This window comes from Aspergillus bombycis (assembly GCF_001792695.1).
Source record: "Aspergillus bombycis strain NRRL26010 chromosome Unknown contig00053, whole genome shotgun sequence".
In the NCBI taxonomy this organism is placed as follows: Eukaryota; Fungi; Ascomycota; class Eurotiomycetes; order Eurotiales; family Aspergillaceae; genus Aspergillus; species Aspergillus bombycis.
In genome coordinates this window covers 91118-113166 of record NW_019170055.1, presented here as the reverse complement: position 1 = coordinate 113166, position 22049 = coordinate 91118, and the positions used below count along the sequence as shown (strand labels likewise).

The following is a 22049-nucleotide window of genomic DNA, read 5'->3' as shown; positions in this document are numbered from 1 at the left end:
GCAGAGCTCTGCCCGTGCGCGAACCATCCTCTTCCCCAATCAAACGTTCTATGGCATCTCGCCGAAAGCTGTTCCAAGGGCTGGGCCTCTTGGACATGTATACTTAGCGAAACACTTCTAACACAACCCGTTTATCTCGTGACGATTCGCCACCAAGTTCTCCGCTCTTACGCGGTCTAAAGAACCTTGATTGATTAAAGCTGTTTACCGCTTAATAATGGTCACTGGAGTCGCCAAGTTAGCTGGGAAGCGCCTTATGATGTTCGGGGGCCAGGGATTTACGGACCAATATCCTCATCTGCAAGCTCGTGCGTAAGACCCACACGCTGCGGCTGGTGCTTAACGGAGCGACCATAGACAATAGCCTGCTTGAACTGATCCTTAATCGTCCGGTGGATCGAGTTACACTGATCACGAGTCAATAAACCGCCTTGCACTCTTGTGACAGGATGTGAGAGGGAAAGGGAACCATACGAAATCTTCAATAGTGCATGCGTTGGCTCTCAGCACAACAGGTGCAGTGTAGTCGGGTGCCTTTCCCTTGGGCTTAGTGTAGACTCGCCTGAGGTTGAGCTTATCCCACATCATTTCCAGCAGTTCATCAACGTTCCAGCCGTGCTCGGAACTAATGGGGCAGGCATTGGGAATCCGGTAGAGCAGGTCCAGCTCTTCGATCGTGATAGAGTCAATCTTGTTCAACGCGTATACGACAGGAATATAAGCCCGACTCTTTGCCTCGAGAACGTCGATAATGTCGTCCACTGTGGCGTCGCATCTGATTGAAATATCTGCAGATGAGATCCTGTACTCGCCCAAGACAGCTTTAATTTCCTGGAAGCCACGTCGAAAAGTACATGTCAGCTATGTTTTATATTCAACCCATAGATATGATGAGAGCTCACGTCATGGTCAATATGCGTCAATGGGACAGTGCTAGTAATCGCAATACCACCCTTATCCTTCTTCTTGAAGACGATATTAGGGGGCTGCTTGTTGATTCTGATTCCGAAACCTTCCAATTCATTTTCAATGACCTTTTTATCGACAAGCGGCTTGTTAACGTCGAGCACAATGAAAATCAGGTGGCAAGTCTTCGCCACGGCAATAACCTGTCGACCACGACCCTTGCCGTCTTTAGCACCCTGAATAATACCGGGAAGATCGAGAATCTGGATCTTAGCACCGTTGTATAGCACCTGACCCGGCACGGTCGTCAGGGTTGTGAACTCGTAGGCCGCAGCTGTAGCAAGGATAAAGGAGATCATCAGCACCTATCAAGACTGCACCAGGATACACCCGCACATACCTTCAGAGTGTTGGCCTGTCAATCTGCTCATCAAGGTACTCTTTCCGACGGAAGGGAAACCAATGAAGCCACTAGTTCGAGTCAGTATCAACGTCGTCCTGGCAATGTTGCATCCAATACATACACACTAGCAACACCGGTACGAGCAACATCGAAACCAGCTAAATTTCACCGAATTAACGAACAGGCTCATGTCAATAAGGTGTGTTATTCATAAGCACTTACCACCACCTCCACCGCCACCACCGCCGGTTGGGGTCAGAAGTTCACGCTTTAGCTTCGCAAGCTTAGCCTTCAACTGTCCTGCACAGCCCGTCAGTCACACCAGTCCGAGACCACCTAGCGCCCGCATCTGCGCATACCAATATGGAAGGCCGTCGCCTTGTTCTTCTGCGTCCGGGCCATCTGAATAATCGGTCAGTCCGGCATTCTGGCGGGCAAGTATCGCATTATAAATTTCGACACGAACCTCATCTTCGATTTGTTTGATCTACAGTACGCATGACCAGTCAGCATAACGATTCTGTCACTATCGGAAGAACAGTGCTAATGAATTCTTAAAAAAGACTATGGGCGGGATCCAACCTTCTCCACGGTGGTCGACATTTTGGCGGTTTTATACGAGTTTTACCCCTCGCACAAGGCACAATATATTCAGATACAATAAGAAATAAGTCACAAAGTTCCGTGCTCCTATACACGTTCTAGCTTCTATCTCACACCGGCCGCGCTGTGGTGAAGCCCCAAGATGATCGTATCTTGTTTTGCACTGTTGTTTCGCAGAGTCTCAATCTTTGAAATTGTGGCCGCCACTTCATTCGCCCGTTAGTCGGGCGGAGAAAGAACGAGAGCGATCACAGATCACATGGCGGGGACTGTGGCCTCAGGCGTGAATAAGGCATCCACGCTTACCCTCGGGTGGCAAGCGCGTTATCGGACATGTTCTTCCATAGCACATGGTTTGGGATATACAACTGTCTATTATTGTTGAGCTACAGCTGGACATTGAAACATACCTATCACTACGGACTTTATAATTAGCTATACCGACATACATCGTTCGTCATCCTTCGAAGCCCCATGAACTACCAATCATCAAAAACACTAAATCTACCAAAATCATACATACCCAAAACACCGCACCTCAAATACAACCATCCCAATCCCACCAAAAACAAACACAGCTAAAATAAAAGACAAAAAAGAGAAACAAACAAAGAAAGAATGCCCTACCTCCAACCAGACACAGTCCCAGAAGCCACCAACCAGGCAAGCAACGCCTTCGAACAACTAGTCCAAGACCTAAGCGCAGCCCTGGGTCCGAGCTCGGGTCTGGACTCAGACGATGTCGACCCGCTCGCCATCCAGCGTCTAATGGACCGGTATACCTCCAACCCAGAAGAATGGCAGCCATTTGCCCTGCCTGATCTCAGCAAGACCTACACGAGGAATCTAATCGACGAAGGCAACGGCAAAAGCAATCTGGTGAGTCATGGTTTTGCTTCCCGCCTCGTGCGGCCCTCACATAGATCAATCACATGCACCTATACATGCATGAAATTTCACTCACGTGCTGATACATATATGACCTGTCAAGCTTATTCTAGTATGGAGCCCTGGGAAGGGAAGTGCTATCCATGATCATGCAAATGCGCATTGTGTTATGAAGGTAGTCCCTTATCCTTTCTTCTTTCTCGCACAATGGCTTTTCCACGGGAAGGATGGGGCGAGTGATTAGGCTAATCCAAGCGTACTAGGTTTTGAAAGGGTCCCTGCAGGAGACGTTGTACTCATGGCCCGATCAAAGTAAGCTCGAGCATGGACAGATCTCTCCGCCGCAGATCAGGAGGGAAACTACGTACAGTGAGCACCAGGTTACGTATATGTCGGACAAGTTGGGCCTCCATAAGATATCCAACCCCGACCCGGATAATGTTGCTGTGTCCTTGCATCTTTATACGCCGCCGAATGCTGCAACGTATGGCTTTAGTGTTTTCAACGAGAAAACGGGGAAGGCGTTTCATATTAAGCAGTCGAATTTCTATTCAATCCGAGGGAAGAGATGTTTGGCTTTGCGGAAATAGTCGTTTGCAGTAGTGTGGTAGTCTCTGTATATCATTACCTATTCTCATTGTACTATAGCCTTGTGTAGATAGTCGGTTGGCATTCCCTTCCTTCTGGTGTCTTATGCTTATATCTTTCAGAATGCTGGTTGTAGGATACGTGACTCAATGAATGAGGCTTTTATTCAAGAGTATTCAGGTGAGACATACATAATCGTGCTAGACTACATAGTCAACTGCTGCTAGCCAACATGCCCTTCTTACCCAAAAAAAAAGACATGAAGTGGACAATTGATCTTCATGCATGCTGCATGACAGGACGATGCGTATGCGTAACATACTGTACAATAGGAATATACAGTGGAAATAGTAATAAGAACAGAGACGAAATATGAAAACAGGAAAAAAGTGAGCCCGAGGGGACTAGATCAACTTCTTTCCTTCATTATAGATACCTACGCATGCGTTCCCTTGATGTTCTTTGGATCCGCTCGAGAAGTAGATCCGGGTTCTCTAGAACTTCAGAATGATGCCGCTGAAGTTCCTCGAGGCGTGCTGACGGGTTCTGTGAAGCACCAATATAAGTATGTCACTCGCAGGAGATGCAAAAACACATCAACCGTGACACCCACCCATTCTTCCTGGCTTGGCACGCCCTCGGCAATGGGTAACTGCCCCGAGGTAGACTCATCACCTGGGACATAAGAAGAAGGCGGGGTTCTCCTAATAGGGGCTGGAGTTACGGGGAGACTGGGCCGCTCTTGTTCGCTAGGGAAGTCCGTCAAACGCATCCCGGAAACTGTGCCAGCAGTTCGCCGGTTCGCAGGGCCATCCCAACCACCGATAACCTGGACTTTGGCCCTCCTAGGTGGTGCGATGGATTGAATGTATCTCTGTATCTCTGGAACATCATCCCATGCATTTGACCTGGTGTAGCTGTCCCATGACTCGGATGGTTTCTCGGTCGGCCAGGATGTCGTGTATCCCAGGGATAACGTGGGAGTTTCTTTTGGGGTGATTGGAGAGAGCAAGGAGCTAGGTAAAGAAACCGAGCCCTGATCGTCATCCAGGAAAACTCGGGTCGGCTTGGGGGCCTGGTTCTCCCAAGGGAAAATCTGGCTAAGTTTCTCTGGTTCCGGTTTGGTGCTAGGTACTTCATAGTACATATTCTTCGGGGCTTCGGGGTAAAATGGAGGGGGCTTGAAAAGCTCTTTGTCCTCTGACATAGTGTATGTCTTTGATTCTAGAGCAATTCCTTCGGGTTTTGTATTGAGAGGTGGCGGTTCCCTAAGTAGAGTAAGCTTCAGAGATTATCCATAGCGAATATTATCAAAGTAACTCACCGAGCTGGGTCCCACTGCGTCCTGGGCGGTTCAAATTCCTGGGGCTCAGGACTTGGGGGAGGTTTATGCGAGTGTTGCAAGTGTTCACCCGCTTCAGGCAGATGTTCCTCTGATTGCTGGTAAACTTGAGATTTTGCGGTATCTGGAGGAGCTGAAGAAGTGACTAGTATGCTGACTTGCGTCCCTGGAGGTTGCTCGACATGGGAGCTAATCGGTGCTTCATAATGCGGCTGTATGTACGCTGAAACATGTTCTTCTCCACGGACATATTGTGGAACGACACTCAGAACCGGTACTTGGACACTTTTGTTATCGTGGTGTTCCTTCTGGATAGGTCGCTCTGCCTCAGCAGGTGTCACTACGGGACCAGGTGCATTTTCCCTCTCCTGGCAAGGCTGCGCCTCAGGGGATGCATATGCACTTGTCTCGTCACTCCTGGGCAGCGCTTGCGTGACAGGGGGTTGCTCGAATGATACCTCTGTGTGTGTTTCCAACGGTCGCTCATAAGCAACTTCTGGTATCAGATTTTGTGGAGTGGAGGAGACGGGTTGCACAGGCAGCGGCACTGTTTCAGAATCTTCTCTATGGCTTTGAAAGTTACGCTCTAGAGGGACAGACGCATCAACCCACTCATTTATTGGTACCTGGGGAATTTATCAGCTGCACCGCAGTCAACCATCACAAAGCAAAAGGAAGCTTACCGTCGTGGCAGGACGGTAATGTCTATCGTAAATAGACCACCATCGCCCCAACAATTGGTTGTATGGTGATTCAGCTGGGGATACCTGCCTTGACATGTTCCACGGCTTCTGAGCTCCAATGAAATGGACTAGATTGATTGTACTCTGGAAGTGTTTGTAGGCGGGAATGTACTGGTAGTTTGCGCTGGGCGTGCAATTATACGTGAAACTTAGCCTATGCCAGTTTCGAAAGTGCATGTTTAGCAACCCTTGGTCTGCGCCGTCAAAACTAATGCCCCTCTCAGCAAGTGCCTTCAGAGCATAATAATCCTGCATATTGGGCCGAAGAACCATTACACCACTGTTGAAGATATCTGGCCAACCCACATCGGGAGCTGCCGCGAAGTCTACCTCTAGGGCCAGGAGCTCATCGGGAGCTCTGACAGCCACAACATCACAATCGATGTATACTATACGCTTGAATTGTGTTTGCTTCCAAAGCTCGATCTTGGTAAATGTGGAGATGAGGTCCGGTCGCTCCATAAGCCAGAGATTCGCTGGCGTGTGGTTCGAGGTTAAGTGGACGGGTATGAGCTCGTCGTATACGGACTAAATGGTTCCAGTCAAAATGCTTGCAGCGGAGACCAGATGTGTGACCGAGGGAACAGAAGGCATACCTGGAGTTCCCTGATTGTGGCCGGTAGTAAACTATCAGGCGTATAGAGGACAACCAGTCTGGCTTTCGTCCCATTGTCGCGTAAAGAATGGGCCAGTACGACAGCGCCTGAGGCCAATGAATCAATTAGACAAGATATATTGGCAGTCACCGAGATACCATAGTCTTACCAGGAAGGTAGTGATCACTCAACAGAAGCTGCGATTGATGTTAGTCGCCAAAGTCGTTCGGGTTTAGGAAAGGTATGAACATACCGTGCAATACACGGCGTCCTCTGCACTAGCCATCCCGTCGATAATTGAGATTCTACTTCAAAGGTAGAAAACTGGATGTAAACAAGTGAATCGACAAAAGTAGGTTGGGGGTCTTAATGTACGATTTCCCACTGAGACAGGCAGGTGACGTTAGGGGCTCCTAACCCCGCCCACCAAAATACGCCAACAGGAGCGAGCTTGTATGATGATGGATCCGACAAAAAGTGGATTGCTGCAGGAACGGCAGCCCGTCAGGACAGATTACAATCGTTCCATTGCGACCAGTGGGCAAAATGTACAAGGCATAAGTTGCAATGCTAGGGAGGTAGATATTGAAGCTGTAGATCGGACTGCTTATCCAGGTACCTGAAATTGAAAGAAATCGGACGATGAGGGGAAAAGCGGAGAAGCTCCAAGTAATCGGAGGCAGGAAGAAGAGGAAGCTTGGAAGCAAAAAGTCCGGTCGAGAACCCGTGCCACGGGCGCTCAGATCCCGTGTTTTCATTACTAGTATGCAGGGGTATCATTAAGTATGTGCGTTCATCAGCAAACTCTCAATCTTTCCATAATAGGCCCCCTCCGTTATCGCCCATCGTTATTCGTTACTTACTCCCGCGGCGCTGCCCAGTCATACAAAGAAGCATAAGAAACGCAAACACAGAGCAAACATCAACGCCCCGACATCGCGACCACTTCGGCACTATCCCCGTTCCCAGTCAAGGGGCAAGGCGTTTTGTTTTCATTTTCGGACTGTTACGACCGCATCCGGGTAATCTCTCTGAATCGCAGCTCCAATTTCCTCCTGCTCACCTCGAGCGGCCCATTCGACAGCTCGGATCAATGCAGCGCAGCTCTCACGCTCCAGTGGGGTGAAATGCCCAGACCGGGGCAGCTCAACCACTTGACTGTTACGGACCAGATAATCCGAAAACCCATCCAAGCACATTTGTGGATCCAAAGCGATATCAGCTTTGCCCCAGATAATGGTCGAATGAGCTTTCAGTACACCAGTCGGCCCATCGTCAAACAGTCCAGCCCCGCTACTAGCTCGACGAAGCTCATTTCCTCCCGATATGCTGTGCAGATCGGCAATCGTTTCGATAGATTTCTGCCAGCGCGAAGTAGCCGCCTTTTCCCGATAGTAGCGGGCCATGTGCTGGAAATTGCCAAGGGCGCGCTCCTTTACAACCGAAGCAGGGTATCCCTCACCATCAGATGTTTGTGTTCTGCATTCCTCCACGGACGGGCCCAATGAGCTTGCCATACACTCAGCAGCATCTTCGAGGCTGAATGGCGAATTCCCATATGATCCCCTGTGGGCCATTTTCAAGAAAGAATAGTTGCCACCTGTACCAAGGTACACAACGAAGGGCATGGGAAGTTGCATCGCAAATATATACCCTGAAAGAAGTAGCTGGCGGGCAACTGGCTTTAGCGACTTGACTGCTTTGCAAAGCATCGAGCGAGAATTAATTGGTGAACGCAGGGCCGTTTTGAACATTTTCAGCGACGAAGATAGCGATCGACGAATATTGGAGGCAACCATGCTAATCTGTAGACCAAGTCAGTCGCGTAGTAGGCAGTATCATCCTACATCAAATATACATACCAATGGCCCATTACTTAAGACGAATCGATCTGCCAACTGAGGAGCTTCGGCGGCAAGGCGCATGGAAAGGACGCAGCCCCAGTCATGGCCCACAATCATAGTCCTTCTTTGGCGCGTACCGGCAGCAGTATCGACCCCGTACTTTGCCCTGATAGCGATGATAAAACCTGCCAAGTTCTCCAACACGTTCGTCGATGAGTATTCCTCTAGGCTATCAGTACCACCATATCCGGGTAAGTCAACTGCGACCAAAGTGGCCGCCTCCTGCAGAGCCTTCGATTTAAGGAGGTGGCGCCATACAGCCCAGCTATCAGGAAACCCATGGATAAATATAATCAATGGTTTATCAGCTGCGGGGCTGCTGGGGAGGTCATTAGAAACATAATGGAACCTGAAGCCATTTCGCAAGGTGATATAATAGTGAGAAAGGCCGGACCAGGTTTTCGAAAGATTCCAGAAGCGATCGCGAGCTATTGAGAAGATCCACAGGTTAGTGGGAGAAATACCAACTGCAATCGGGTGATACGATTCACCACATACCCAGCTGCAACTCCAGATTCTCTTTCTCGGTGGACCCCCGAAAGAAGTACCCTTTTCGTATAGCCGTGAGTCCGTAAAGAATCAAAGTGAAGAGCCCATAAGTAAACACGACAGCATGTTTCAGTATGCCCGACAATGCTTTAGCCATGTTGTGCATCTCTAGGAGTGCGGCCCCCCGTTACACGATGGCAAGAATCAGATGTTCCGGACGCGGTGGGGAAATCGACAGCAAACTTCAGCTCTACTTTCAGAAAATAAATGATGTGGGAAACTGTACACTTTTGAAATGGAGATCATGAGTGGATTTTAAAACTCAGGATAATTTCAAGAAAGGAGGAGCAGTTTTCCGCTACCCAGCAGCTCTCTCTCTATATATTAGCTTTAGTGGCTGCGGGCGGGAGGTTTAAACGGGTTGACATCACTTGGGCGCATGTGATTCTGTAGAGTACTCTTCTTGCCTCACTGTTCAGGCCACTAAACCTACCATTCACCATTAAACCTAAAGTGTGCAGTCTTCTTCATAAAGTCCCAGGTATGTTGTCTTTACTGGGGAGATACAGTGCATTTTGAATACCTATCCAATAATGGACTTGCACTATTGGTGGATGTGGGCATTACACTACGACTTCCCTACATACTGACTGGCTGGAATTTATACAGTGTATAATGTGCTTTTTCTCGAAATCATATACCAGAACCACGGTTGCTATTTAAAACATGTAGTAAGTCTACGAAGACATCAATATGTCGAAGGTCGCAGAAGAACCGCCCATTTGCGTGGGTTTCTGTTGCCATGACAACAGAAATGATAAAGATTGTTGGTATAGGATAGCCCATCAAATGGATTGATAGTAAATAAGTGTACAAAAACGCCAGAACCCCTCCCATTTAATGCATCCAGTCAGTTCGAGATCATGTCGACATGGGTATTGTACAGGGCATAAAGTAGTCATAAATGTAAGCAAAGCAAAGCAAAGAAAGAAGCCAAATTGCACAGTAAGAGAGCCATACATGGGATCGTGAGATAAATGATGAATGAGATCAGTCATACAGATGTCAATCAAAGAGAAAATCCCAGGTTCTCCCTATTGTCGTCGACTAGGCGTCCGTATCTATTCGACCAATGTTAGGAACTGTCTAATTATGTGGGGAGAAAGCACTCACTCTAGCAAGAGTCTGAAAAACCAGACCTCCAAGTCTTCACGGCGCAAGGCTTTTTGCGCCCAATCCCGACTCTGTTCAGCTAATCGTGGTGCTGCGGTCCTGCCTTCGTCTTCTGAAACAAAGTACCTCGTAGTTTCCACATACTCATCGCCCGTCAAACTCAAAGGAATGTAATGAACCCATGGCTTGAGCCATTCATCATGCCACTCGCGGAAGATGGCAATTTTAAAAACCAAGCTATGGCTGCGTAGAAAGGCATGATAACGGCCACTGAAAGCATTCCCATCGATATCGACCAGGTACTTATACGCCCAAGCGTCCTGCTGGCCGGCTGGTTCACCCACAACAAAAAATTCTTCCTGCGCAGCACAGTCATTCGGGTCACATTGGCCAATGTATGTAAACTTGACATCGAAATGCTCTCGGTAAGGATCGTGGCTGACTTCGTTTAACTCCCACTGGTCACTGCCATTTTTAGACAGTACTTTCGCTATGCTCTGAGTGTTTATATTGCTGACGAATCTCTGTCGATGCTGACGTCGCCATCCGCCGGCCCGCGCAAACCCACCGGTTGTGGAGCCTCTCCAGTACAATTTGTCGGCCTTCGCGTCCCAACTCTGATCCTTTCCCTCTTCATACGGTACCTTATCAACCCAATACCACGGGCTGGGGTAGAGTATGTCCTGAAAGCTTGAGATCTTGCTTTGAGAGAATACTGGGAACAGGTCCCGGACCACGTCGAATGCGTTGGCCCGGTCGAAGAAGCCATATTTATACCGAAGAGAAGGCGTGTTACATATGTCAGAAAATGCGGTCGTGTTGTAGACGAACCCCAAGTCACCATGCGCATAGGCCTCCAAATTATCTGGCTCGCTCTCGTTGAGGGAACGTGCAGGGGTATCTAGTGGACAGGAAGCCCGAGAGCTTGTCCAGGTAGGTTGGTGCGCAAATCGGTTAAAGCGCGTGGTGCGCACCTCATCAACCCGGTCACCCTTATTCAGGTCGGCAGGCTTATCTGACCATTTGTTCACCAATGATTGCTTGTGGAAAGCCTTGGGGATTGCATGATCTTTGGCAAAGTTAACCAGCCTTTGGAGGTCGTCGCTGGGAACAATCACTCGGGGCTCATCGTGGGTGTTGAATACTACATCCATGTCCGGCAAGTACCGAATAAAGCTTTTCAACATGTCAGCAGTCGCATCTTGCTGCCATTCATATCCTTCCCGGGCCCCTTCCGTGTGCGTAACCTTGCCATCACGGATGAGAACTCCGATCATAGCGTTGTCGTATCCCAAGGCTTCACGAGCTCTTTCTCGTATTATCTTCGGCTCTAGAGACCAGAATGGCAGTAGAGAATGATAGATAGTATCGTATTCATCGATTAGCTGAACTCCTTTTGCTTGAGCAAACTGGAACCATTTGTCGAAGTTGGGTGGAGGGTGCATGTTATATCGGCGGCGATATTCGTTCACCGCATCGGCCAAAGTCTTTGATTGTCGCGACCACAAGTGGGTAAACTCCTGCTCAGCATCTTGAATGAGACTGGCCACCGGGTGGACATTTTTTGGATGAAGTGCTTGGCGACCTTTTGCGGGCCCGAGAGGATTTGGCACCGCGAGCGAAGGAGAGGGCGAGTGAGAGGACGGCAAAGGGTTCACCTCGAATGGCGCATTGAGGCCGTTGGACGAGCGAGGAACGGTTGTGTCTCTAAGTAGAATAAGGGAGATGCACACAAAGATGAGGGTTGCTAACGAGACAACCAGGCGTTGACGCCGCATTCTGCCGCCTGGAGAAGATTCTCTATGCATGGAGGGAAACGAGGCAAAAGCATTGACGCGATTTTTATGAACGAAGGACATGGTCAATGCCTGTCTTCATGCGGGCAAAGAAGGGAGAACGAAGGGGGCATTCAAAGGCGCAAGGGCGAGATACCTTTGTCCTACCTCGAGTCAACAAACAATTGGCTCAAAACAGAAACCCCACACGGTTGATGGCCGCCAAGAGTCGCATGTTCTTTTGTCAAGGTTCTGGATTTATGAATGATAGTAATAATGAAAGGAACGATCATGACCTTGACCAACTCTTGGAGACACGGAATCATCAAGCGGTCAAATTGACCTCATCGAATGACGACAACCTTTGGCGACCGATGACCCAAATACGGCGCAGTACACGGACATCTGTTCCTGGTCGGTTTCCCCCGAAACGATGTTGATCCTAGCGGGGAGGATCTGGCGACGATCCTGGCCATGCTGGTGGGGCGTGCAGTCATGGCTGTGACCACTAAGCCCTTTCCAGTAAGGCGGTTGATAACCCTCCATGATGGATGGGGGATGGAATTGCCCCGTGCCCCCTCGAGATATACTGCGTAACTCAGGCACACGCTATAGACCTTCTTTCTTTTGTTGAGTTATTTAGTTCCCCCTTTTTCTCGAGGGCTTGGGTCCCTCGAACGGAAGGCCACTTTCTTCCTCCCGTTCTCGGTCTCCACTCTTCACTGTTCTCGACTACTAGTAGCATTCCAATGTTCTTCAGTATGAACTTTCTCAAATCATCTGCCACGCTATTTCCGGTAATGTATTTCTGTTATTGCAGCTCCAACTGTGGGAGGATGTTGCTCAACTGGGACGGAGCTACGGAGTACCCTTCAACCCTATCATAAGAATGAAGATAGCCTTTGCCGTCACAGGTCATGTCGATGGTGCATCTTTGCACCCTTATGCCATATGAGCTCATGATTAACCAAAACATCGCGAGGATTTATATATATGTAGGAAATCATATTAGTTAACTTACCGGTTTATTACAGCCTACAAATACAGGCATCCCATGCGCCGTTCTGTGAGGTCCAAGTTAGGGCTATTCTCATTGATGCTTAGGTATAGTAATACATATATTTTACAAGTATTTAATAAGGAAGTTTCATATGCTGTGAATACTACCACTTGTATACTCCAATAAATTAACCTCTCGAACAAACCAGACAATGATGGCTGCCTCCCTCAGATTACGCAGAATCTATCCAAGTCCTAGACTAAGATCTGTTGATCCCTGAAGCACCTCAATGGCTAGACCGCCCATCCTCTCCCGCAGCATCCTCACTCAACCTACAACTTCCACGGTATCCCATAAACCAAAGAGTCTATTCCTCAGACATCAATTTCATATATTACACAAGCAACCAAGCCCACAAAATACCATAGGCACATCATAAGATGGTTCATCTACCCCAGCAGCAAACCACACACCACGTTGAGAGCCGAAGCACCCAAAGCCTCAATCACGAAGATCTGTGCCTGAGCCACATGGAAATACGCCGCAACACACAACAACGCCACCAACGAAACGTGCACATAGTAAAATACCTCTCTCCTAGCCTTAACAGAAGAGGCTGGCCACAATCGCACCCAATATGCAGTACGCAACGGCCGGATAAACAACAGTATCACAATTGCGAAAGTCAGACCGCCAAATCCCCACTGAACGTCCGGATCTTGGATACGCTTTGCGAGCAAAGAACCGAAATCTGGATGACTAGACTGGGCGAAGAAGTTTAGGTACAATGCGGCATGCCCGGCTAGTAATGGGGACATGACTATCCTGCCGAAAAGGCGGTGATATGGAGTCAGTGCTGGTTGCGAAATAGATGTCAAGTAGGACATCGTGGATGCCGTGGCTGGACTTTTGGGGTTGAGATAGAATGCCGGGGCCATGAGAATTTGGAAGGGTAGCTGGGAAAGAGCTACGTGACCTAGGGCTTTGGTGAGATGTAGGTAGTCTGTTTGTGTGGTAGTTAGCTTCATCTCGGTTTTCCAATTTCAGCGGAATTGATGGGTGCGAATAAATATTTTTACAAGGGAGCGAAAGCACTTTATATTCAATGGGTCAGAGGGAGAAGGAAGCAGCATACCATTGCCAGAATTCCATGCTGAGAGGCTTAACAGGCACACCAGCCAAGTAATACAGATAGTATACTGCTTACGTGTCTCTGTCCAATTTGTAAAAGGGGGCAGATCCCACCATGACCTCTGCCTACGGCGGGTGCGGGAGTCATTCGGTTTATCAGCAGCTCGAAAGTAGCTGTTATATACCCGTACAAGTACTATAAAAAGTAAGAACGAGCATTGTGCACAATATCCGCGAAGATCTAGAAGCTCGCGGCGATGTTGTTTCTCCGTGGGAGAAACAGAAACAAAGTGCCAAGGCCACTGTAGTGACATTGGAGAAGTATCTTCACCACGAATTATAATGGATGAATTGGAAAGTGGATCAACCTTCACAGACAGAAAGAAAGAAAGGAAGAAAGAAAGTGGAAGGGTAGGTACTAGTAGTAGGTTGTAGAAGTTGGTAACTGGTATGGTAACCGGAACTATTTTTGGTTGTCTTAGTTATGCATAGCTTACCAGTGGCCAGCCCGCACATCACATGATTGATTAAATACCGATAGGATAGGAATAATTACTAGTAGGACTTGCTGACTGCGATATGGACGTTTATGTACTAGTAGTACTAGTAGGTCAAAGATGTTAGGTGTGGTGTTATTGGATTTGTGCATGATTATTGAACAATGGACCAAGAAAACTCTACATTTAGAACGCCATTAAGCATTTCAGCCCAGTCAAATACTCTGGCCCATTTCTAAGGTAACAAAATTGACAGTCCTCCCAAAAGTAGTGTGATTGCCGTTGTATCATTTCCCACTCGCACTGAAAGGCCTTCATACAGCGTGGGAGCATCTATCTAGCTAGGTCAACAGCCTATGGTGAAGTCTGCATGACTTCATCATTACCGCCCGCAGCAGTTGTTGCAAAGTACCTGACATCCACATCATCATCCCCTTGAAGCTTCTCCAGGCTGGGAATAATTCTCTGCTGGATAAGGTCCTGACTACGCGGCGATGGTGTCGCTGTCTTTCCTTCCACGTTAGCCAGAGTGCCCTCTGCTGGCAGGCGTCGCAATGTGTCAATCAACACAGCATAAGATTGGCAACATTGAATCGAATATTTGGAATCTCGTCAGTGACCAATCTGTCCAGGATGGGAAGAATTGAGTTCTCAATAATATCTAAAGAGACAACAGGGGCGAGTGTCTGGAGAGGACGTTAGTCGAATTTGCATTCCCATGGGATATATCATATACGTACGGAGATCGCAAAGCAAGTTGTCATTCTGTAAAGGTAGTTGGGGTGCTGTCCCATGGCCATGACCTTCGGGATTATAGAGCCCTTAGCCCAGTCAACCCCAAATACCTCCGTGAGCTTTCTCAAGTTCTGCGTAGCGGCCTCTCTGATGGAGAAGACGGTGTCACCGAGCCAGCTCATACAGAGATCGCTGAGTTGCTCGTCGAAGAACTTGACTCCCAATTGGCTGGCGAGGAGAGGGATATATTCGATGATAGCAAGACGGACACGCCATTGCTTGTCTTCTGCTAGTTGTACGATAGCGGGAAGAAGCGACTGAGAAAGCAGCTCAATGCCAATAACTATGAAATGTTAGTTGATGCAACTATGTCTTCAAATTCCACGCTTACCCTTGTTGACCAACTCTAGCTTCGAGATGATGTGCAAACGGACATCAGGGAACTCATCTTTGAGCATTTGGAGGAACATTGGGAGAAGGTGAGCGATAGTCCTAGGCAATAGTTGTAAGCTTCACTAGTTCATCAGCTTCAAGACAATTGGTTGTACTAACTCTTCCTTTCCAAGGATTGGGGCAAGTCCGCTAATCTGAGTACCCAAAGCCGCACGCACGTGCTGAGATTGGTCCGAAACAAGGTCTTCCACGCTGGTCATTATTTCATTAAGCAGCGTCTCCCGATCAATCAAGCTGCAGAAGCCTATCTTGAGGTTAGTCCCGGAACCGTATCAAGTCAGTCATGGAACAAATACCGGGAATCTGGCCAGCAATCGCAGTACGGACTTCAGCCTCCGTATCCTTCAAGAGCTTAACAAACGAGGGTACCATATCCCGAGTGATAACTTCTTCGTGAACAGCTTTGGCGATCTAGCAAAATTGATTAGAAAAAGTAGATGCAAACTGATCTTGCAGTGCTCGGACGGCGTACCTTTTCATATCTGTCGGCAACCATGTATCTGACTCTCCAACTCTTATCCTCAAAGAGATTCCGTAAGGATGTCAACAAAACACCGTGGCTAGGCTGCTGCTCCTTGGGGATCTCCTCGGCAATCGAGATAAGAATATCCACTGTAAGCAAGCGAACGCTGTCCTGGTCATCGCTGGCCAGGTATTGGAATAGGGGTATCATTTCTTCAATGACAACTGGGGTCTTCATTTCCTTGACAAACTTCGCCAAGTTGTTGGCAGCCTGTCTTCTCACCATAGGCGTGTCGTCATGTACCAGACCTCCGAAATATTGTCGGAGACTCTGCTGCAATGCTTGGCCAGACTTCTTGTATGGAATGCAATAAAGGCCTGTTGCGGAGACTTTTGAGGTAAACCAGTCGGCTTTTGACAGACGTAGGACCATAGGGATAAAATGTTCTTCAATCTGCTTCTCGGAAAGCTGCTCGCCGATCTTGTTGAGGGATTCAACAGCCTAGTGTCCTGTAAGTATAGGATCAACGGATTCATTCCTTGTTGTATCTTACCTTCTCCCTAACCAGCGGTTCCTCGATAGCCGCCAGGTTCTCAAGGGGGGAAAGGAGAACATGCCCATATTCCGGACCACCAACATATTCTACGAAGTTACCCAGTTCTTCGCTCAGCGCAGTCAACACTTCATCTTCGTCCTCAACAGAATCTGTTATGGATCATATTAGATGTGCTCTGATTTCCTAGCTGGTCCACGAGTGATGACTGGAGACTGACCGTCAAGAAATGGAATGAGTTCCTCCCGGGTCCTCTCAGCCCCTAAAGCCAATGCAATGGTAGAAACGCGGTGAATAGCATTGAGACGGATGAGGACATCATCGTGCTAGAAAAGCCGGGGATTAGATCCATCGATGTTTATTCGTAGGGGCGCCGCGCCATCAGGACGGAGTACCATACCTTCAACTCGTCAATAAGAACAGCGATAGGGTAGAGCTCGTCGTTTTCACCCTGACCCTCCATCTCGAATTTGTTGTATTGTATGTTGTGTTATCAGACAAAGGAGACGATTTAGAGAGGCGAGGACGTGACAGGTCCAAGTCCTCACTTAGACCACTGGTCGATCTGATATCACGCGAACGCGGCGATAATTACGGGGGGAGGGGGGAATGTTTCTAAAAATGGTAGGCTGTCATATAAAGTAACGACAATGTGCGGAGGCTGCTCGAATGCGGATTAGTTTCAGCTGTCGGGAAGAATATCAGTGGTATAGGGAGGGATAGGTGGTTTGCAAGAACCCCGGAGCGAGAGGTTTCGTGGGGTTTGGGCCGCCGCAGGACAGACAAGTGAGCAATAATAGCAGCAGTATCATACCTCGACAATTGGACTGGTACCGAGCGAACAATCGTCTGGCGTTAGTGTATCATAAGATATTAAAATGTTCACGAAACAAGATAATGGAAAATAAGAACAAGGTGGGAATATATTTGACGGAGATTGCGAGTGGAGGGGAAGCTTTGTTCTGGAGGAATCTTGCGAAGGTGACGGTCTGCTGGTCACCGTGACTTTGGGAAAGCAATGGGGCTTGTGGCTGGTGCAAGACTGTCTGCGTAGTTAATCTGCCGTCCCGGAATGAATTTAGGGAGGGGTGAAATCGGTGGCGGTGCACTGAGATGTGGCTGGCTCAGCGCCCGCCGTGAGGGTCAAGCCCCAAGTTCCTAACGGGGAACAAAAGTGCCACGGACTTTATGACTCCTCCACCGGTGGCATAGACTCAGCGCAATCACTGAACCCCGCACACGAACACCCTTGCCATTGGACTTTTGGACCATTTCACAGAGTCGTCTTCTGTGCGTGGGAGGCTTACTGAACCCTTTTGAGCCCCGATCTCTTGACCTTGAATCGCAAATACCCAACCCCTCACCATGCCCACTATCTCGGTCGACAAGGCCGCGCTCTTCAAGGAGCTCGGACGGGAGTATGGGAAGACCTTTCCAATTTGTTCATGTCTTTTGCTAATACTTCTTTTTTACTCTTTCAGGTACACCACCGAGGAATTTGATGAGCTGTGCTTCGAATTCGGTATGTCGGAGTTATCTGAGTAGTTTTTTAGCGGGGCCCGCGCTGACTTAGTTTAAACAGGTATTGAGCTCGATGAAGATGTAATAACTCCTGCCTCTACCTTCCCCCCGTCGCAATATGGAATACTGAACGGAAACTTGTAGACAACAAATTCAGACCGACCAATCGTGGATGGAGTGCAGGAACCTCCTCAGCTCAAGATCGAAATCCCGGCCAACCGGTACGCACCCACTGATTTCCGAGTGACTTATATATGGTACATATTCTGAGATATCTGCAGATATGACATGCTGTGCTTTGAGGGCATTGCCTCATGCTCAACATCTTCTTGGGTCGAAAATCTCTGCCCAACTACAGGCTGGTCGAGCCCGCAAACGGTGAGCTGCAGAAGATCATTGTAAAAGAAGATGTAAGTAGTTCTTAGAAGTGCAAACACGATGAACCCAAGCTGAAGATATATGGCCAAGACTACGAAAATCCGACCCTTGGTCTCTGGTGCTATCCTGCGGAATATCAAGTTCGATCAAGCTCGCTATGAATCTTTCATCGCCCTGCAAGACAAGCTCCACCAGAACCTTGCAAGACAAAGAACGCTCGTTTCGATCGGTACTCACGACTTGGATACGATACAAGGACCTTTCACCTACGAGGCTTTGCCACCCAAAGACATCAGATTTGTTCCTTTGAACCAGACCCAGGAAATGAACGGAGAGGAGTTGATGACTTTCTACGAGGTATGGCTACTGCATATGCGGTAGGTTAGGATAGATGCTTACTTCTGTAAACAGAAAGACAAGCACCTGGGTAAATACCTTCACATTATTCGCGACTCCCCTGTCTACCCCGTCATCTACGATTCGAAGCGGACAGTTTGCTCACTGCCTCCCATCATCAATGGCGATCATTCTAAGATCACCCTGGACACTAAGAACGTTTTCATCGAGATTACTGCCCTTGACAAGACGAAGGTTGAGATCGTCAACAAGATGATGGTTGCGATGTTCTCCCAATATACTTCGGAGCCTTTCACGTAAGACTTCCTATTACCTCCCGGTTCCAAGTTCCGATGGTCTAATCTCTTCATAGAATTGAGCCAGTCCAAATCGTCTCCGACCATAACGGCGAGACTAGAGTTACGCCGGATATGTCTTCTCGTACAACCCAGGCTGAGGTCTCCTACCTTAACCAATGCTGCGGCTTGAACCTTTCTGCAGAGGAAATCGCGAAGATCCTGACGAAGATGGCCTATACCGCTAGACCCTCTGCGGAATCCGCCGATCTGATCGACGTGGACATCCCTCCTACTCGTGCTGACGTCCTCCACCAAGCAGATATCATGGAGGATGTCGCCATTGCTTACGGCTTCAACAACCTCCCACGGTCCTTCCCAAGCAAGTCTGGTACCATCGCCCAGCCCTTACCTATCAACAAGCTCTCCGACATTGTCCGAACTGAGGCTGCGATGGCGGGCTGGTCTGAGGTGTTGCCTCTCATCCTATGCTCCCATGACGAGAACTTCGCCTGGCTCAACCGCAAGGATGATGGTAACACTGCCGTTAAGCTGGCCAACCCCAAGACACTGGAGTTCCAGGTCGTCCGCACAAGTCTCTTGCCTGGTCTTCTGAAGACCATTCGTGAAAACAAGCACCATACCGTTCCCATGAAGATCTTCGAGGTCAGCGATGTGGCATTCAAGGACCTTTCGCTCGAGCGTAAGAGCCGGAACGAGAGACACTTTGCCGCCGCTTGGTACGGCAAAAACAGTGGTTTCGAAGTCGTCCATGGTCTTCTGGATCGCGTCATGTCCATGCTCAAGAGTGCGTTCATCACCGGCGAGGAGGGTCTCGAGAACCCCGGTATGAGCGACTCGCAGTACTGGATCGAGGAGCTTGACGGTAAGTTTCAGTTACCACTACCACCCTGCTGCTATAGAATTTTTTCTCTAACATACATTCCAGAGGCAACCTACTTCCCCGGCCACGCCGCGTCTGTCCACGTGCGCATTGGCGGCAAGGAGCACGTCATTGGTGCCTTCGGTATCTTGCACCCTACAGTATTGGAGAAGTACGAACTGAAATACCCAGTCAGCACGCTGGAGCTCAACATCGAGGCTTTCCTATGAGCTATGATAGTAGAGCGAGCGAACGTGCGTAGATTCTAGATGTTTCATGGTTCGGATATATGTTTAGAAAGATAGTTGATGTCATGAATGAGCATTTAAAATAACAAAAGAAAAGTGATATTGATATATAAATTCTGCTTCACTCTGCTACTGTCTACATAATGACTGGATTGATGCGTCAGGGTAGAATTGCAATGTCGTAATTCTACAAGTTCATAAAAGGGCGATTAAATGAATGGCCACATGCGCTTGCACTACCATGTCTACTGGATATTGGCCGTGGTTATGTTTCTCCTGTAATTTTAATGATTCGTTGCACATAATGAACCGTAAATTGCTTTTTTTTATTTGCCCCCTAGTTTCGTATCGGACATTATCTTTTCCTACCTAGATGTTTCACTAGGAATTCAGGAACAGAGCTGTGGGACGGGAAGACGCCTTTCCTAGCTTGCTAGCGGAGGAAGATAACCAAATGGAAGATCATGTAGTTGTTTATTTGCGTCAGGTAATGATATCAGGTAGGACGACAGGAACGAAGAAAAAAGAGCAGGGCCTAAGAAAATGAAACCAATTACTCCTGCTGGAAAGTCTCCGCACCAGCACCCTCCTGGCCCTCGGCGGCCTGCTGCTCGGCAAGACGCTGCTGCTCGGCAGCCTGCTGAGCGGCGATAGCCTTGGCACCGTAGTCCTGGCTCATGGGCTGGAGGACGGGCTGCTCCTCCTTGGGCTCGATGATGGTGACGGAGTCGGGGAGGGTCTTCTGGGGGCCGGCCTTGCCCTCGGGGTCGGAACCGCGCATGATCTTAACCTTGATACCAAGGACACCCTGGCGGAGGAGAACGTGACGGGTAGCGCTGTCGATGAAGTCCTTAGCGGGCTGACCGGAGTGGATCATGAATCCGTCCTATATCCAGATATATGTCAGCAATGCTGTTGAATTCCATCCCTTCGTATAACCGCGACGCATTATCCCTCTTTTCACACCGCTCTTATTCGCCGACAAAAACACGATTCCACGAAATATGCGAGAGAACGTACAGTGAACTTCATGGACTTGGCACGGGCAGCACGGAGCTTTCCGGAAACAACAACCTCGCAACCCTTGGCACCGCTCTCCATGATGAAACGGAGAACACCGTAGCAAGCACGACGGACGGCAAGACCGTTGAGGAGCTTGTAACGGAGGGACTCGCACTGAGCGACGGCGGAGAGACCGCGGTTCTGGACCTTGGCGGCATAGAGGGAGACGGAGTTCTCGGGGAACTTGAAGCGCTTCTGGATGAGGGAGGTGAGCTCGCGGATGCGGCGGCCCTGCTCACCGAGAACCTCCTGGGTGTGGGTGGCACGGATGACTGCAGAGAAAAAAGAGCATCCGTTAGCATTCGTGTATGATCCTCTCCCGACAATTTTGCACCAGTAAACATCCAATTCATTCCGCCTCTTTCATTTTGTATTCCTTATAGAAATTTGTTTCCCCTTCCATTGTTCATCGCTCAATTCTTTTCGACCTCCCACAAAACAAGTGCAAAGAAAAGCAATGGAATCTCAATCGGGCGACGTACTGATATCGGTGACGGTGGGAGTGACACGGACTTCAACACCAGAGTAGCCCTCCTCAGCCAGCTCGCGCTGGAAGAACTCGTTCAACTCGGCATAGAAGACACCGTCGGCGACGAACTTGCGGCGCTTCGAAATAGCTCCCTGGACAGCAGCCATGATTGCGTTTCTGTTGGGTGGATGAAGTTGTCGAAGAAACGGCCGAGGACGGTGGTTGCGGAGCACCAAAGTTGGGATGTCGTTCAAAGGCGAAAATAGTCGGCTGCCGTTCGATCAGTTTTGAACAGTCGGCCTTTAGTGGGGTTTCTGCCGTTTAGGGTTTCCCCTTCCCAATTCTGTGATAGGGTTAACCCTGGCCCGTCGCTTGTGCCCCTTCCCTTTTTGGACCTAGCCTGCCAAGCCCGCTTGTGGCCTCAGGCACCCTTTCTTATGGATCCTACAATCGAACTTTAACTACTTTAGGCAATGAGCTCTCCATACCTCTAAGTCCCTACCTCTACGTACTCGTAGTAAACACTTGCCCATCTTGCTATGCTCGCATTGCCGACAAGTCCAGCGCAAATCTTGAAATCACGGGTTCACCGTTCCCCTTGCTGTATCTCTCTA

The 22049-nt window shown here is 48.8% G+C and overlaps 8 protein-coding genes across 8 annotated transcripts; 2 read left to right on the top strand and 6 right to left on the bottom strand.

The window, feature by feature from the left end:
- Window positions 1-278: 278 nt before the first annotated feature.
- Window positions 279-1912, bottom strand: ABOM_006577 (GTP-binding protein RBG1; the record flags this gene model as incomplete). Its single annotated transcript, XM_022533706.1, has 9 exons — window positions 279-407; window positions 475-831; window positions 903-1240; window positions 1307-1377; window positions 1431-1467; window positions 1532-1609; window positions 1669-1711; window positions 1776-1796; window positions 1892-1912. The coding sequence occupies 9 exons, from the start codon at window positions 1910-1912 to the stop codon at window positions 279-281; spliced, it is 1095 nt and encodes a 364-aa protein (XP_022388292.1).
- A 618-nt stretch (window positions 1913-2530) lies between these two features.
- Window positions 2531-3390, top strand: ABOM_006576 (putative cysteine dioxygenase Cdo1; the record flags this gene model as incomplete). Its single annotated transcript, XM_022533705.1, has 2 exons — window positions 2531-2791; window positions 3064-3390. 2 exons carry the CDS (start codon window positions 2531-2533, stop codon window positions 3388-3390), a joined length of 588 nt encoding a protein of 195 aa, XP_022388293.1.
- Window positions 3391-3890: 500 nt separating this feature from the next.
- Window positions 3891-6355, bottom strand: ABOM_006575 (glycogenin; the record flags this gene model as incomplete). Its single annotated transcript, XM_022533704.1, has 6 exons — window positions 3891-4656; window positions 4713-5356; window positions 5414-6001; window positions 6070-6176; window positions 6239-6266; window positions 6323-6355. 6 exons carry the CDS (start codon window positions 6353-6355, stop codon window positions 3891-3893), a joined length of 2166 nt encoding a protein of 721 aa, XP_022388290.1.
- A 706-nt stretch (window positions 6356-7061) lies between these two features.
- ABOM_006574 (alpha/beta fold hydrolase) lies at window positions 7062-8619 on the bottom strand (the record flags this gene model as incomplete). Its single annotated transcript, XM_022533703.1, has 3 exons — window positions 7062-7874; window positions 7932-8401; window positions 8472-8619. 3 exons carry the CDS (start codon window positions 8617-8619, stop codon window positions 7062-7064), a joined length of 1431 nt encoding a protein of 476 aa, XP_022388291.1.
- A 912-nt stretch (window positions 8620-9531) lies between these two features.
- On the bottom strand, window positions 9532-11494 carry ABOM_006573 (putative capsule-associated protein CAP1; the record flags this gene model as incomplete). The annotated part of the gene is made up of 2 exons (XM_022533702.1): window positions 9532-9583; window positions 9636-11494. The coding sequence occupies 2 exons, from the start codon at window positions 11492-11494 to the stop codon at window positions 9532-9534; spliced, it is 1911 nt and encodes a 636-aa protein (XP_022388288.1).
- Window positions 11495-14392: 2898 nt separating this feature from the next.
- On the bottom strand, window positions 14393-16705 carry ABOM_006572 (protein phosphatase 2A structural subunit TPD3; the record flags this gene model as incomplete). Its single annotated transcript, XM_022533701.1, has 10 exons — window positions 14393-14541; window positions 14607-14724; window positions 14779-15116; window positions 15165-15265; window positions 15326-15470; window positions 15523-15637; window positions 15699-16190; window positions 16243-16394; window positions 16463-16568; window positions 16643-16705. The coding sequence occupies 10 exons, from the start codon at window positions 16703-16705 to the stop codon at window positions 14393-14395; spliced, it is 1779 nt and encodes a 592-aa protein (XP_022388289.1).
- Window positions 16706-17607: 902 nt separating this feature from the next.
- Window positions 17608-19886, top strand: ABOM_006571 (phenylalanine--tRNA ligase subunit beta; the record flags this gene model as incomplete). The annotated part of the gene is made up of 9 exons (XM_022533700.1): window positions 17608-17660; window positions 17724-17764; window positions 17825-17844; window positions 17908-17984; window positions 18122-18173; window positions 18232-18498; window positions 18553-18794; window positions 18851-19659; window positions 19723-19886. The coding sequence occupies 9 exons, from the start codon at window positions 17608-17610 to the stop codon at window positions 19884-19886; spliced, it is 1725 nt and encodes a 574-aa protein (XP_022388286.1).
- A 571-nt stretch (window positions 19887-20457) lies between these two features.
- Window positions 20458-21602, bottom strand: ABOM_006570 (40S ribosomal protein uS3; the record flags this gene model as incomplete). The annotated part of the gene is made up of 3 exons (XM_022533699.1): window positions 20458-20790; window positions 20925-21238; window positions 21449-21602. The coding sequence occupies 3 exons, from the start codon at window positions 21600-21602 to the stop codon at window positions 20458-20460; spliced, it is 801 nt and encodes a 266-aa protein (XP_022388287.1).
- Between the last annotated feature and the right edge of the window lie 447 nt (window positions 21603-22049).